The sequence below is a fragment of the Falco peregrinus genome, chromosome W (genome assembly GCF_023634155.1).
Source record: "Falco peregrinus isolate bFalPer1 chromosome W, bFalPer1.pri, whole genome shotgun sequence".
In the NCBI taxonomy this organism is placed as follows: domain Eukaryota; kingdom Metazoa; phylum Chordata; class Aves; order Falconiformes; family Falconidae; genus Falco; species Falco peregrinus.
Window position 1 is genome coordinate 29,000,250 of NC_073743.1, and position 13,931 is coordinate 29,014,180.

The 13,931-nt window shown below is 44.0% G+C and overlaps 1 protein-coding gene across 1 annotated transcript in view; it reads left to right on the forward strand.

Annotated features, from left to right (window-relative positions):
• Positions 1-13,931, forward strand: part of LOC129783035 (CDC42 small effector protein 2-like) — a 62,968-nt gene that overhangs the window by 10,808 nt on the left and 38,229 nt on the right. Inside the window, exon 2 of the mRNA XM_055792704.1 lies at positions 2,641-2,958. Within this exon, the coding sequence (XP_055648679.1) occupies positions 2,905-2,958 (54 nt within the window). The 5' untranslated portion in view covers positions 2,641-2,904. The remainder of the gene's footprint in view (positions 1-2,640; positions 2,959-13,931) is intronic.

The window sequence follows — 13,931 nt, forward strand, 5'->3', positions numbered from 1 at the left end:
CCCTCTCCTGAGATGACAGCCTATGCCAAGGATACATGGAGCCTCTGGGCCAGTCACAATGGGGTGCTTTTGCCACTCATTCCCAGTCAGGCTTATTTCAGGCTCCAATACAGTTAGCTGTTGGGTTCCCCCCGTCACTCCAGAAATACTAATGGGTTCTGCCTCTTTATAGCTTGATGGCATTAGGGTACACTGTGCACTGGTGTCTAATAGAGCTTTATCCTCCTGTGGAACTAATGTGCCAGGCCATCGGATCCACACAATCCAGTAAACCTGGTTGTTCCTCTCCTCCACCTGGCTGGAGGCAGGGCCTCTCTAGTCCTGGTCATAGGATTCTCTACTTATTCTTGTAAAAACAGATTAGATTTCCTTTCCATAGGATCAGGAGTAAGATCAGCTCTTCCACTCTCTCTGGGAAACTGCCCACTGGAGACTGGAGCAGCAGCTTTCCTGGAATAACTCCTGGTTTTGTTTTTCTTTGCAATTCACTTACCCGTGTCTCTTGGGTTGAATTAGGTTTTCCATCCCACTTCCTCATGTCCTCTCCATAGTACCACAGATAAAAAACCACAGGGTACCCTGTGGTGTGTACCTTCTATATATTCTCTCTGGAGCAAAAGTACACCTGTTGTTAATAGCTGAAATGTAGGTCTGTACAGTGGGGATTAGGATCTATCCTTGTCGAGTTGCTGGACCAATTTCTCCACAGCTGAGACAAGGGAGGAAGAGAGATTGTCTTCATATTCTCAGAGTTGGTGAGCCACTTCACCATCAGTGCCGCTTCATCTCCATCTCATCTACTGCTAATGAGTTGGCATATGATGGTGTGCTCCATACAAATGTCTTTCACATGGGTCATGTGCATTGGACTTCTATGGGTATCTGTGTTTTGTTCATGTCATAGTAAGTCACCTCTAGCATGTCTAATTCCCTCAGGTACTGGATACCTCTCTCTGTTGCAGACCACTTGCCTGGGCGTCATATAACATCTTCTTTGTAAGGATACCTGTCTTTCATGTTTGACAGGAGTTGTCTCCAGAGGCCGGTGACCTGTGTTCCTCTTCCAGTTGCCTTGTCAATGTCCCCTTCCCTAGAAAGAAATTCCAGCTGCTTGGCTTCCCTACCCTCTAATTCCAAACTATTAGCCCCATTATCCCAGCCTCGGAGCAGTCTCACCTGGACAACAGCTGAAATCTTTCCGCATATCCCACAGCTCACTCAGGGATAGGGATTGAGTCGTTCCCTCTTTTTCTGCCGTGTGGATAACTGGCTAGCTGAAAAGGGTCACATAGACATAGTCCAGCTGGCTGGACAAAAATGCACATCGCTCTCAGCTTATCTGAAGTAAAGCAAAAATACACTGTCTTTGGCTGTCCTTGTTACACAATAACAGGAAGATTTCGGTGGGAAAAGAATGTTGCAGGTGGGAACAGATAACTACAGAAGAGAAACAAGGGGCGGGCTTGGTATTTAGGCAACTAACCAATAATGAGCTTAACTTTTGTAATATGTATGAGCTAATTATAACAAGGCATAAAAGGTGACTGTAAGGGACAATAAATGAAGTCTGCTGATCACTCATATTGAGTGACTGTGTCTTCCCTCCGTCGCAACACTGCCGCTTACTCTTGTTCCTGTGATGGTCCTGCTTCCTCCTTTACTAAACGAGATGGTTTTTGTGTCCATTTCTTCTTGTGTATAGGGGCAACTGATATCAACACAGGTTGGTCCTCTGGTTCAGCTGCATCACCCATCACTAAGGTTGGAGTAGTAGTGCCAGTCACTGGGTTTTGAGTAGGTGCAGTACCTGTTTCCAAAGTTTGAATAACTACAGTGCTTGTTGTGGGGACTGATGTAGCTGCAGTGCCTGTTGCTGGGGTTTGAGTAGCTGCAGTGCCTGTCACAGGAATTCAAGTAGTCACAGTAATCAGCCAGCTCTTTCAGTATCCTGGGATGAATCCCTTCAGGCCCCATAGACTTATGTGCATCCAACTGGAGCAATGTCTCGAACAAGTTCAGAGTGGGCTGGGAGTTTATCATCCCCCCAGTCACGGTGTTTCAACACAGGGCTTCAGGGGTCTCAGGACTCATCATCGGTGTTAAAGACAGAGGTGAAGAAGGCATTAAATGTTTCTTCTTTGTCTACATCCCTGTTTATGAGGTGACTGACCTCATCAAGTAACAGACCAATGTGATCTCTGATAGTCTTTTTGATATTATCATATTTTTAAAAGCCCTTTTTGTTGTCCTTCACAGTGCTGGCCAGCTTGAACTGTAGTTGAGCTTTGGCTGCACTAATTTTCTCCCTACAGTGGTGAACAGCATCTCTGTAGTCCTCCCATGTTGCCTGCCCTTGCTTCCAGTGTCTATACACTTTCCTTTTCTACCTAAGTTCTAGAAGAAGATCCCTGCTCAGCCAAGCTGGCCTGCCCTGCTTGCTTGACTTCTGACACTGGAATTGCCTGCTCCTGTGCTTTTAAGAGATGTCTCTTAAAAAAAGAAATGTGCGTGGCTTGTTTGCTCTTGTCTCTCCACTCTGTAGTTCAAAATATTATCAAGGAATCACTGGTGTGGGTGGCTGTCTGTGAGTATGAGATTCTGTATCTTTCTTTCTGATGTAATATGCTTCTTTCTTTTCAGGTTCACATAACGCTAGGGATCAAAGAAGCACATGTAACACTTATGTGGTGCTTGGACCAGTCTTCTGAAAGAAGACTCCAAAATAAATTATCTTCAACCTGTTTATCCTGGAACTGACTTTTCTTTGGAAAAAAGCTCAACAGAGAAACTTTTCACACTGGAACCATTATAAATAAATCTATTTAAAGAACTTGCTACCTGGAGACACTTTTGCAGAGATTGAGTCCTGCATTTCATCTGTGTTTGCACTTCAGACTGTAAACAATGAGTGAGTTCTGGTTGTGTTTCAACTGTTGTATTGCAGAACAGCCTCAGCCTGTAAGTATGAGTATTAGAACTGTTTTGTGTATTAATTCAATACATTGTTCAATTTTTCTTTTTTTTGTTTTAGCTTCTTAAATTAGTGCTGTTGGACTAAGCCTAGTGAGAATTAAGAAATTAACTATCATCTTGGTTTAGCTGTGAAAGAAGAGTCTGGTCTAGACTTTTGTAGAGATTTTCCTATCTTTAATCATAAATCTGTCTGAAGTCTTTGAAAAGAGCCTTTATATGTTTGCACTGTAGAGAGGGAGAAAGGAAGGTGAAGGGGAGGGTGAGAGTGAGGAGGACCTAAACTGTTGCTCTAACATCTGCCAAAAAGCAGGTGGAAATCTGGAAATGTCATGATGTCTGATACTGTTTAAGGCTTATTTTCTTATGTGGTTGGACAGTGGTGAAGGAAGGAAATATTTCTGTTAAGAGATATAGGATAAAATCTATTCTCCTCTGCATTTCATAGAATTCATTTAAATGAAGTTAGAGAGAGGGCGGGCAAGAGGGACAGTGGCAGAACAAGGAGGCAGACAGATGAGAGAGCAGTGGCAGGCGGGAGGGAAGGAGCACAAGTCAGAGAGCAGGCAAGAGTGAGTGAGCAGGTGAGAGTGAGTGGGAGTGAGTGAGAGAGGGAACAAGGAGGAGGGAGCACAGGGGAATGAGCCTGTGAGTGCAAACGGGGGGAATGGGAGCACAAGAGAAAGCGTGGGTGCTTGTGAGGGCAAGCAAGCAAGGGCATGAGAGAGTGAGAGCTAGAGAACGAGCTGAAGCAGAAGTGAGAGCAGGAGAGAGTGCAAGTGCACAAGCAGGGGAGCACAGGTGAGCGATTACGAGCGAGTGAGACCAAGAGTGAGCAGGAGAGTGAGCATGCGGTGGGAAGAGGGTATGGTTGTGTGAGATCAAGAGTGGGGGAGGGAGCAAGTGCAACCAAGAGATTGGGAGTGTGAGAGGGAGGATGGGAGCAAGGGGATGAGAGAGTGGGGGCAAGAAATTGACAGTGAATGGGGTGAGTGGGCGAGCAAGTAAGTGAGCGGGAGGGTGAGAGGGTGCAAGTGAGCAGGAGGGCAAGGACAAGTGAGAGTAAGGGAGAGGGAGGGCATGAGGGTGGGCGGGAGGGTGAGTAGGAGGGTGCAGGTGGGCAAGAGGGCAAGGGAGGGTGAGAAGGAAGGTGAGGGCAAGCAAGAGAGTGAGGGTGAGAGGGAGATGGCGAACAAGAGAGAAAGGGCAAAGAAGCAAGGGGGTAAGTGAGAATTAGGAGACAATCACAAGGGAGCAGAGGGGCACGAGGGGTGAGGGGATCAGGAGGGCGGTGAGGGGTTAAACAGGGGCAAGTGGGAAAGGAGGTGATTGGGAGCAAGGAGGCAGGTGAGAAGTGAAGCGAGTGGGCAAGGAGGTGGGCAAGGGGGTGAGCCGGGGCAAGGAGGCAAGCAACAGGGGTGAGCTGAGTGGGGATGAGAAACCAAACAAGACCAAGGGGCGAGGGGGCAAGGAGGTGAGTGTGAGGAGATGGACTGAGGGGAAGAGGTGAACATGAGGAGGTGAGCATGGGGTGACAAGTGCTAGGTGATGAATGCAGAAGGGAGAGGAACAAGGAGAGCACAAAGAAGAGAATGAGGGAGAAAGAAAGGCGATGAATGTGAGAAGACAAGCTGGAATGAGAGAAGAAAATGAGCACGTACTGGAGAGTGAGGGAGGGGGGCTGAGTAATGAGAAAGAGCGAGGCAGCGAGAGCAAGAGACCAGGAGGCAGCGGGCAAGAAGAGGCAGAAAAAGAGTGCAAGCAAAAGAGGAAGAGAGGGAATGTTAGACAGCAAAAGCAAGTGAGACAGCAGTTGTGAGACAGAATGACTGCGAGTCACCAGGGGCAAGAGAGTGAAATTGAGTGAGATGGCAAGTGCAAGACTGAGTAAGAGAGGGTGAGAGAGAGAGCGCGAACATGAGACAGCAAGTGTGAGACAGCATGCAAGAGGAGGTGAGCACAAGTGAGAGACAGTGAGCAAGTATGAGACTGTAGGAGTGAGCATGATTTGTCAAAACAGTGAGTGTGATGAGCACACTTAAGTGAGCATGAGACATGGAGAGAAAGCTAGTGATCACTAGATGGAACAAGAGTGAGGCAGCAAGAGTGTGACAGTCACAACTGTGAGACAGTGCAACTGCAAGTAAGTGCAAGCAGGTGAGAGAGAAAATGAGTGCAAGGTGTCATTAGCATGTGTGAGAACAAGTGCAAGATTATGGGAGCAGGCATGGGGTGGCAGGCGACACAGTGAGTGCGAGACAGTGAGAGCAAGTGAGTGTGAGTGAGCCAGAGAAAGATAGATATGGAGGAAGAGAGCAAGTGCCACAGATTATGCTCAATGTTCTTGCTCAGACTGAGAGAAACTAAGAGACTGAATGACTGAGAGACAGACAGATGGGGGGGGGGCGCACAGAGATAAACAGGGAAATGGAGTGAGACAAAATTCAGAGATGGAGACAGGTGGAGAGATGTGGCAAATGAAGAGACGGGACGTAGCTTGATGCAAGCAAGATGTCAATTTATTGTACACAATCACGAGTTTATATATGTTTTCAGAAGCTGCGCGCTTTAAACAGATTGGTTCTTTAAGCTAAGCATTACATACTAGGCAATCTCTGATTGGTGGTTAACTACAAACAAAGGACACTAAGTTTTTACAGTCATCAATTAACAGCAAGGTGTTACCTCTCCTTGGCTCCACCAGTTCCCTTATCTTTTCTCGGCATGACTCATCCTGTTGATTGTTATCTATTCACATTCCTTGTCCTCCGGGGGTTTGTGGCCTACAAGCTGGAGCACATCCCTTTCAGCTAACTGATTGGTACTTATGGTCCTGATTTCCAGGCCCCCTCCTGCATCTCCCCCTTCTTGTTTTTGAGCAATCGAAATCCAGTTTGTTTTAAACATGCGTTCTCGTTGTAAGCATTGAAACAAACAAGGAACACATAATACTAAAACCAACAATACTGTCAATACCATCAACGCTCCTTTGATTATATTTTGTAACCAGCCCCCTAACCCAAGGCTTGAAAGCCAGTCCGTTAACCCGTTCTCAGTCTTTATACCCTGTACATTTTTTCTCAAGTCAGCAAGCTGCTTATGAATAGAGTTTGAGTGATCAGTCAAATTCATGCAACACTTTCCATAGTGCTGTTCACTATAGGCTACTCTCTACTGTTCATGCTGTTTCCTTATCTTCTAGAGGTGAGATCACATTCCTCCTTTGTTTCTGTCTCATCCTAGTTTTTCTTCTCATACTCCCTCAAAGTTATTTACCTCTTTGCTGCAGGATCGCAGCTGCACATCGTCAAAGCAAGGCCAAAGCTGCACATTATCAATGTCAAAACAACCCACTGTCTCTGTTCCATACAATTCTCCAATTTCTCCTTTTTGTTTTTGAACAGCTAGTACCAGGTTTGCCATGTTCTGCAGGGCCCTTGCAAACATGATGGCAACCAAGGCAATAGCAAACAAACAATACTGCCAATTGAGTGAATGGATGCCAAAAAGGCTGACATTTTCTCAGATTTTGATAACATGTTGCTGCAATGGGGCGCGTAAAATCCATTCAGCACATACCATCAAAATCCTCATAGCCATGTCCTTGAGCCAACAACAAAAAGCAGTGGCAATTTTTGACTCGCATTCTTAACTGCCTAACAAAGAAGGTGATTTAACTCTAATGCTTTCCCTGCAGTTACTCCGGATAAGCGCACCTTCCCATCATAGCCTCCTACTACATTAGCATCTACATAAAGACAATTATCAACATTCAAATTGCAAACAATATCAACTTTTTTTGGATTAACATTATACAGAGGTAATCAATTATCCCAAATATCAAGGCTTTCAGTAAGATTCTTCATTCCCCACATACATTCACTTTTTTGCAACAATGTCTGCAAGTCAGTTTCAAGGAAGGGCACACCAAACAAGAACTGGTTCAGTCAAAAAGTTCAAAACATAGCATGCTTCATACTTTCTCTGAACGTGCCTCTGGGGTCATTCCCTTTTTTTTTTTATATATATATATATATTGACGTACGGAATTAAACTGTAACTCGAAAGTTATAAAGTAGGTATGTTTATTGCGCGCAGATGCACGGGGGATCGCTCCACCACAAGCGTGCATGCCCGAAGTGACGAACCATCTCACATTTATACAATAAAACAAATGAATATTCAATTAACGCCTATACATATTCCTTACCTAAACCCGCTTACTCTCGCTTCCTATGTTAATTAGCTTATCAGTCCTTTGCCTGGAATGTGGTGGTCTTGCAGGTTTGTAGGTGATTCATGTCCTTGTGACCATCTGATCTTCTCCAGCAAGGAGACTTAGCACTCCCTCCCTCTAGATAACATTGGAATGTCTCTCATCCTTTTCTCATCCTTTTTATAAATAGCCCCTTTGTTAGAGGAAGAAGGGTAGGTGTCTCCTCAAAGCTGTGTGACTATGTGACCATACACCACACCCATGACCAGTCACCATACCCACATTCCTTGAGCAGACATATACAATCACGATCGATGTCCATTGTCCCCATTTCACACTATTTCTCCATATCAATCCCCCCTTTTCTATCAAACTAAGTAAATTCTTTTACTTAAGCAGTCTTCCCGAATGATATAAAGCATCATACATAAGTGTTACCCTTTTAAACATTCTCCAAACCCACAAATATAACATAATGGTTAGTATTAAGGAAATTCCTAAACTGATCAATAAGATCACAATGGGGTGTACCATAGTGTTAAGAATTCCTGTTGCAGAAGGTGACCAGCCAAAGAGAGTATCCCACCAATTATGGTTTCCATCAGGAAATCATTTACATATTCATTACAATTCTGGGAATTCATTTACATATTTCGCTCCTGCCCAATGTCCTTGAGGAGTGGTCGTCTGGGGGTCTTCAGGATGAAGATCAGGAGTCTTCTTCCAGTGAACCTTTTTTACCTTCTTGTTTCTGCACAGACTCTGTTCCTCGATAGACTAATGAGCATGATTCAAATTCCTTGTTTAGGTAGCGTTATATACACAACAGAAACTTAGGACCAGATGGCCCTTATAAAGATAACGAATCCAAGGACCTTGTGTCTAGTACATCGGTGGTGCTGACACTAAGGGTCTTGGTGTATTCATCATGTTGACAATAAGGGTCCTTGAACACCTCCCAACTTTGGATAATTATATATAAGCACATCATTTTCTAAAAAAGTAGTATACCATTCATCACTCATTGAACGTAGCTCATTATTCAATCCCCCCTGTTCTAAAAACTATCATTATGCTCTCTGATCATTCTTCGACAGCACCAAACAGAACATTGAAGTAATAAGGAGTATGTAATTCCCAATGCTGTACTCACTTGTACTATTTTGGCAAAAAAGTGTGAGTCTCTATTGGAAGAGATTGTTGCCAGAACCCCAAAGCGGGGGATAATTTCATTTAATAATCCCTTCGTTACCTCTCTTGCTTTATTTGTTCAACAAGGAAAGGTATTGGCCAACCTGAAAACGTATCAGACATAGCTAATAAATATTGGTACCCCCCTTTTCTTGGGAGTTCGGAAAATCAGCTTGCCACTGTTGTCCTGGATAATTTCCTCTACTAATGTTCCCTAGTTTTATTTTATTTGCTGTATTGGGATTATTGCGTAAACACATTTCACATTGCTGAGTCACCTGTTTTATTACAGTATACAAGTTTCGCCCTATCAATTTCTGATTTAGACTTTTATGTAAAGTATCAGCTCCCCAATGCATCTTATTAATAATAGGGCTGTGGTCCATATTAAATTGGATGGTACCACTATACGACCATCCCTTAAATAAGTCCACTTATTTATTTTTATTTTATCATTCGTGTCCTGAATTACCTTTAAGTTTTCTTTAGAATAGTTTGGCTCCTGAACTGTACTTACAGTTTGGATTTTATCGTCTGGTATAAAGGATAATTCCTCCTTTCCTACCTCCTCTGTTACTCGTCTGGCCTCATGGTCGGCCAGGCGGTTTCCAATTTCCAAATCAGTGCCTCAATGGGCCATCTTATGTTCTTCCTTCCTGGATGACCCTCTTATAACAGAGGGGGCCATTCCTCACATCAAGGTCTGGCACGGCATATGTTCCCACCGCTCAACGCCTACTGGGTTGCAGCCAACAGCGGAGCTCAAGATTCTCCTTGGTGGCAAACACAGAGGCCAACCCAGTCTTGCCCTTGACTATGGTAGGAGGCACCTGACCAACCTTATTCCTTGTACTTCGTTGTCAATGCAGAGTTTCATCTGCACATCCCATAACAAGTCACTGTCATGGCAAAACACACAGATTTACATTAGTAGAACTACTACAGAGTGTATTTTATTTCAGTTTTTCTGCCAATATCCCCCACAGCCTTGCTGACCAAGGGATATTGTTTTATCTGAACTGGGCAAGCCTCCCCCTTATCATTTTTACTGTAACAGGTAAAGCATTTTTCACCTTTCCTGGAATTTATTTTCAGGTACACCTGGTTAAAATTTCTTTTACTTCAGGGAAGTCCTCTTTTCCTTTTTTCTGTTGAATTAGAGATAAGCTCAATATTTCAATTACTTGATCATTTTAAACTTTTAGTTTCATTTCTCCTTCTTTAAACGTCTAGATGTTCTAATACATCTCATCCCAACAAAGATTTTGGTGAATTTGGCATTCTTATTTGTTTTCTTAGTTTGTACTTTAAAGGTTTCAGGATGTTTTCCTGGTGGCCGGCAGCTACCACAACTGTAACAAATTTATTTATTTTTTTTTACTGAAGTTTAACAAATAAGTTGGTTTTGTATTCACTAAAATTCCACTTCATTTTTCCTAGTCCCTAGTTCACCAGAACCCCTTGATGGTTCTTTAGCTTAGGGCGTTCTCGCTTCCGGTGCCCACTTTCCCTACAATATGCACAGTGATCCGATCCCATAGGAGAGGGATTCACTCTTTCACTTCTGCCTGACATTCCTCCTGTCTCTGCCTCATCTCCTCTACCAGTTTAGCACGACCCAGCTCTTCTTCTCTTACCTTCTGTACACGTTCCCTGTTCCTTCTATCAACTTTTCTATATCACGGTTACCTAGTAACTCGAACCTTTATCTAGTCCTATTAGATCATCCTGACAAATCTTTCATAACCAACTTTCAAACATCTAAATTTCCCATCATAGATTCACCTTTATTCTCCTCAGACCCGTTGCCTACCCTCCTAAAGGGGCCGTTATCGGTCCTGTTGTACTGCAAATGCTGCAGCAATTGGGGTGACATTGTCAGGTCCTTCTGCTCAATCGTCAGCAACAGCAACCCCCTCCTCCTCACCATCAGAAGGTTTCGGGGCAGGAGATGCTCTTCCTGCTCTGCAGGTTACACAAGCCTGCCTGTGCAACAGCACTTCTGTTTTAACTCTTTCTTACCCTGAATGCAAATCTGCTCCTTGTTGCTTTAAGTCTGTGTTCTTACATATCATGCCTTTGCAGGCAAACAGAAAACACCCTACCATGCATCCCAGCATGATTCAGTCGCACCTTCGAGGGGGTACGGGGGTTTGTACAAACTCACCCCAATACTTTAACACTTTCACAAGGTCTTTGATTCTCCACCCACCCCCACCCCCCACAGGTTTTACATACATTAGTACAAGTTTTTATCTTACAACGTGTTTCATTCTGGTTGCTCCACAGAAGGAACCGCAACCTGAGCTTTTTAACACAAAATTTTCAACAAGAACATCTTTCTAGTTTGGGTCTCAGGTTTTTTTTTCCCATCCTTTTCTAGAGCCATAATCAAAGATCAGGTGATGTTAATCCCGCACTCTTTCTAGTGCTAGTACCATAGGATCCCGAGGGGGTACTACTCCACAGTCCTTTTGCCACTCAGGTTTATCCCGGAGGACGAAGAACATGTCTGCATATGATACTTCATCCCATTTTCCCTCTCTTCTCAGAAACAACATTAATTGCAGGAGAGTGTTATAATCTAATGTTCCTCCCTCCTGAGGCCATTTCGCATCACTCCCCAATTTATACAAAGGCCACCACTGATTACAATATTTAACCAATTTCCTTCTATTTTCGGTACCACCATGTCCTAAAATATCACTCCAATGTTTTAATATACAACCCAAGGGCGATTTTTCACAGGGCTTACTCCTTCCATTTCCTATTTTGCAATTTTAATTACTTTGTTTTTCTCCGGCCGCCTTAGCCACCCAAGGTCGGAAACGCGGATAGAGCTTTTTACTCGTTTTGCACTCAAACACGCGTCTCAAGCACTCTTGCACTCACACTTAGTCAAAATAATTAAGCTATACACGGAAAATCAAAATGTGCATCTCAATCACACCATTCACACTCTCCGGGCAGCCCTCAGTCACACAAGCAGTATGTTATACGGTACCGTGCACTTATGTACAAACTCTTAGGAACACTAACAGTTCACAAAGTATGCATTTCAATGAACAATTGCCAAAAAAACAAACAACAGATTCTAGTTTTTCCTGATCTTAAGCAGAGTGTTAATTTTTCCGCTATTTGCCTAGAATTACCAGAATATTATTATTTTTCAACATACATTTCATAACTCCAAGTTTTAAACATGTAACAAGACAACACATAGAACAAACAAGACACAGAGCGCTATTTCAGTTGTTACATTCTAGGAATTCCCCAATTCTTAAGACAACCTAAAGGAAGTTTTTAGCTTCCCCCTTTTTTCTTTTTTTTTTCTTCTTTTTTTTTTTTTTTTCGACGCTAAAGTTTCTGTTTCACTTTTGCTCTGAGGTCCCTCTTGTTACTGTGAGATTCCACCTTATTCCGTCCCGCCCCCCGCTTTCCGTCACGAGGCCTCCGGGCTTTTAGGAGTGGCAGTAACCTCGGATTTGCTCGATCTGCCCTCAAGATCGCTAGCGGCCACCCCTTGGTCAGCAAACCCCCTCCCAAGGTACCTTTCCTCCTGGGGACTACTCTGCGCGCCGGACGTCTCCGTGCGTCTCACCAGCCGCCCCGTTACTAAACATACCGTGTTATCCGTGGATCCAGGGGTTTCTCTTCTGCTCCCGGGTGAACAGCTGAGAAGAGGAGGCTCCTCCGAGGAAATCTCCCGGGGCGCGCCTAGGAGCATCCGCTCCGCAGCTGGTCCCTCAGCTGAGCAGAAATACTCCTGGCTGGCTCGCCAAAATGACGTGCGGAATTAGACTCTATAACTCGAAAGTTATAAAGTAGGTATGTTTATTGCGCGCAGATGTACGGGGGATCGCTCCTCCACAAGCGTGCATGCCCGAAGTGACGAACCATCTCACATTTATACAATAAAACAAATGAATATTCAATTAACGCCTATACATATTCATTACCTAAACCCCGCTCACTCTGGCTTCCTATGTTAATTAGCTTATCAGTCCTTTGCCTAGAATGTGGTGGTCTTGCAGGTTTGTAGGTGATTCATGTCCTTGTGACCATCTGATCTTCTCCAGCAAGAAGACTTAGCACTCCCTCCCTCTAGATAACATTGGAATGTCTCTCATCCTTTTCTCATCCTTTTTATAAATAGCCCCTTTGTTAGAGGAAGAAGGGTAGGTGTCTCCTCAAAGCTGTGTGACTATGTGACCATACACCACACCCATGACCAGTCACCATCCCCACATTCCTTGAGCAGACATATACAATCATGATCGATGTCCATTGTCCCCATTTCACACTATTTCTCCATATCAGATGCATACAGGTGTTATCCTCGGGGTTTAGGTTGTCTGCCTGATCCAGCCAGCAAGACGATCGTTCAGCCAAGGCATCTCCTCTGGAACGCAGCCCTCTTCCACGACCTGTCTTTTTTATCGACCAGTTCCATCCTTATTCTTCCAAGGCTTCGGAACACCACCATAGGGGTCACCATTTGAGGAGATTGAGGCACGGACTCCCGAATCTGACCAGAGGACCCTTTATGAGTCCATATACATCTCTTTCTGGGGATGAAGCCCGATTCCCCGTTTCGGATTTCCCACAGCTCACCTCAACTCCGGAGGGATTTCAGGCCGGCTGGCTCCCGCTCCCTTTCAGCTGTCCATTCAAAGTTCTGTGGGATTCGCTGCAAGTCGCTCAGGCGATTCGAGAGCCCTTCATGTCGGATCCTTAACCAGATCACGTCGAGGTCACCACTTTGCAGCGAATGAAGAGAAAGGACCCTGCTTGATGCAAGCAAATGTCGATTTATTATACAGAAGCACGAGTTTATATATGTTTTCAGAAGCTGCGCGTTTTAAACAGATTGGTTCTTTAAGCTAAGCATTACATACTAGGCAATCCCTGGTTGGTTAACTACAAACAAAGGACACTTTAAGTAAGTTTTTACAGTCATCGATTAACAGCAAGGCATTACTTCTCCTTGGCTCCATCTGTTCTTCATTCCCTTATCTTTTCTCGGCATGACTCATCCTGTTGATTGTTATCTATTCACATTCCTTGTCCTCCCAGGGTTTGTGACCTACAAGCTGGAGCACATCCCTTTCAGCTAACTGATTGGTACTTATGGTCCTGATTTCCAGGCCCCCTCCTGCAGAGAGACAGTGAGAAAGTTGGAGTGTTAGGGGAGAGACAGAGAAGGAAACTGAGCAAAGGTGCAAAAGATAGTGAGAAAGAAGGAAAACTCTTTTTTCATCTTGTTTTGGGGAGGGTGCTGATTTTTTGGTTTGGATTTTTTTTTTCTTCAAAAACTGATTGACTTCTGGATTATTTTACTTGGATTAATGCTTGCCCAGGATGCTGTTAACTGCTTTGACATCCTCCAAGGAAAAGTACTACAGAATACTGTAAAATATAGAGCTCTTGGACATTGATAAGTAGGTGTTCGTGGGGCATTTGTATAAGCACCATGACTTTTTATTGAATGTAGTGCAGATTAAATGTTTTGGCAAACACTTCTTCTAGCTAGATTTTAAATTAAATGATAACT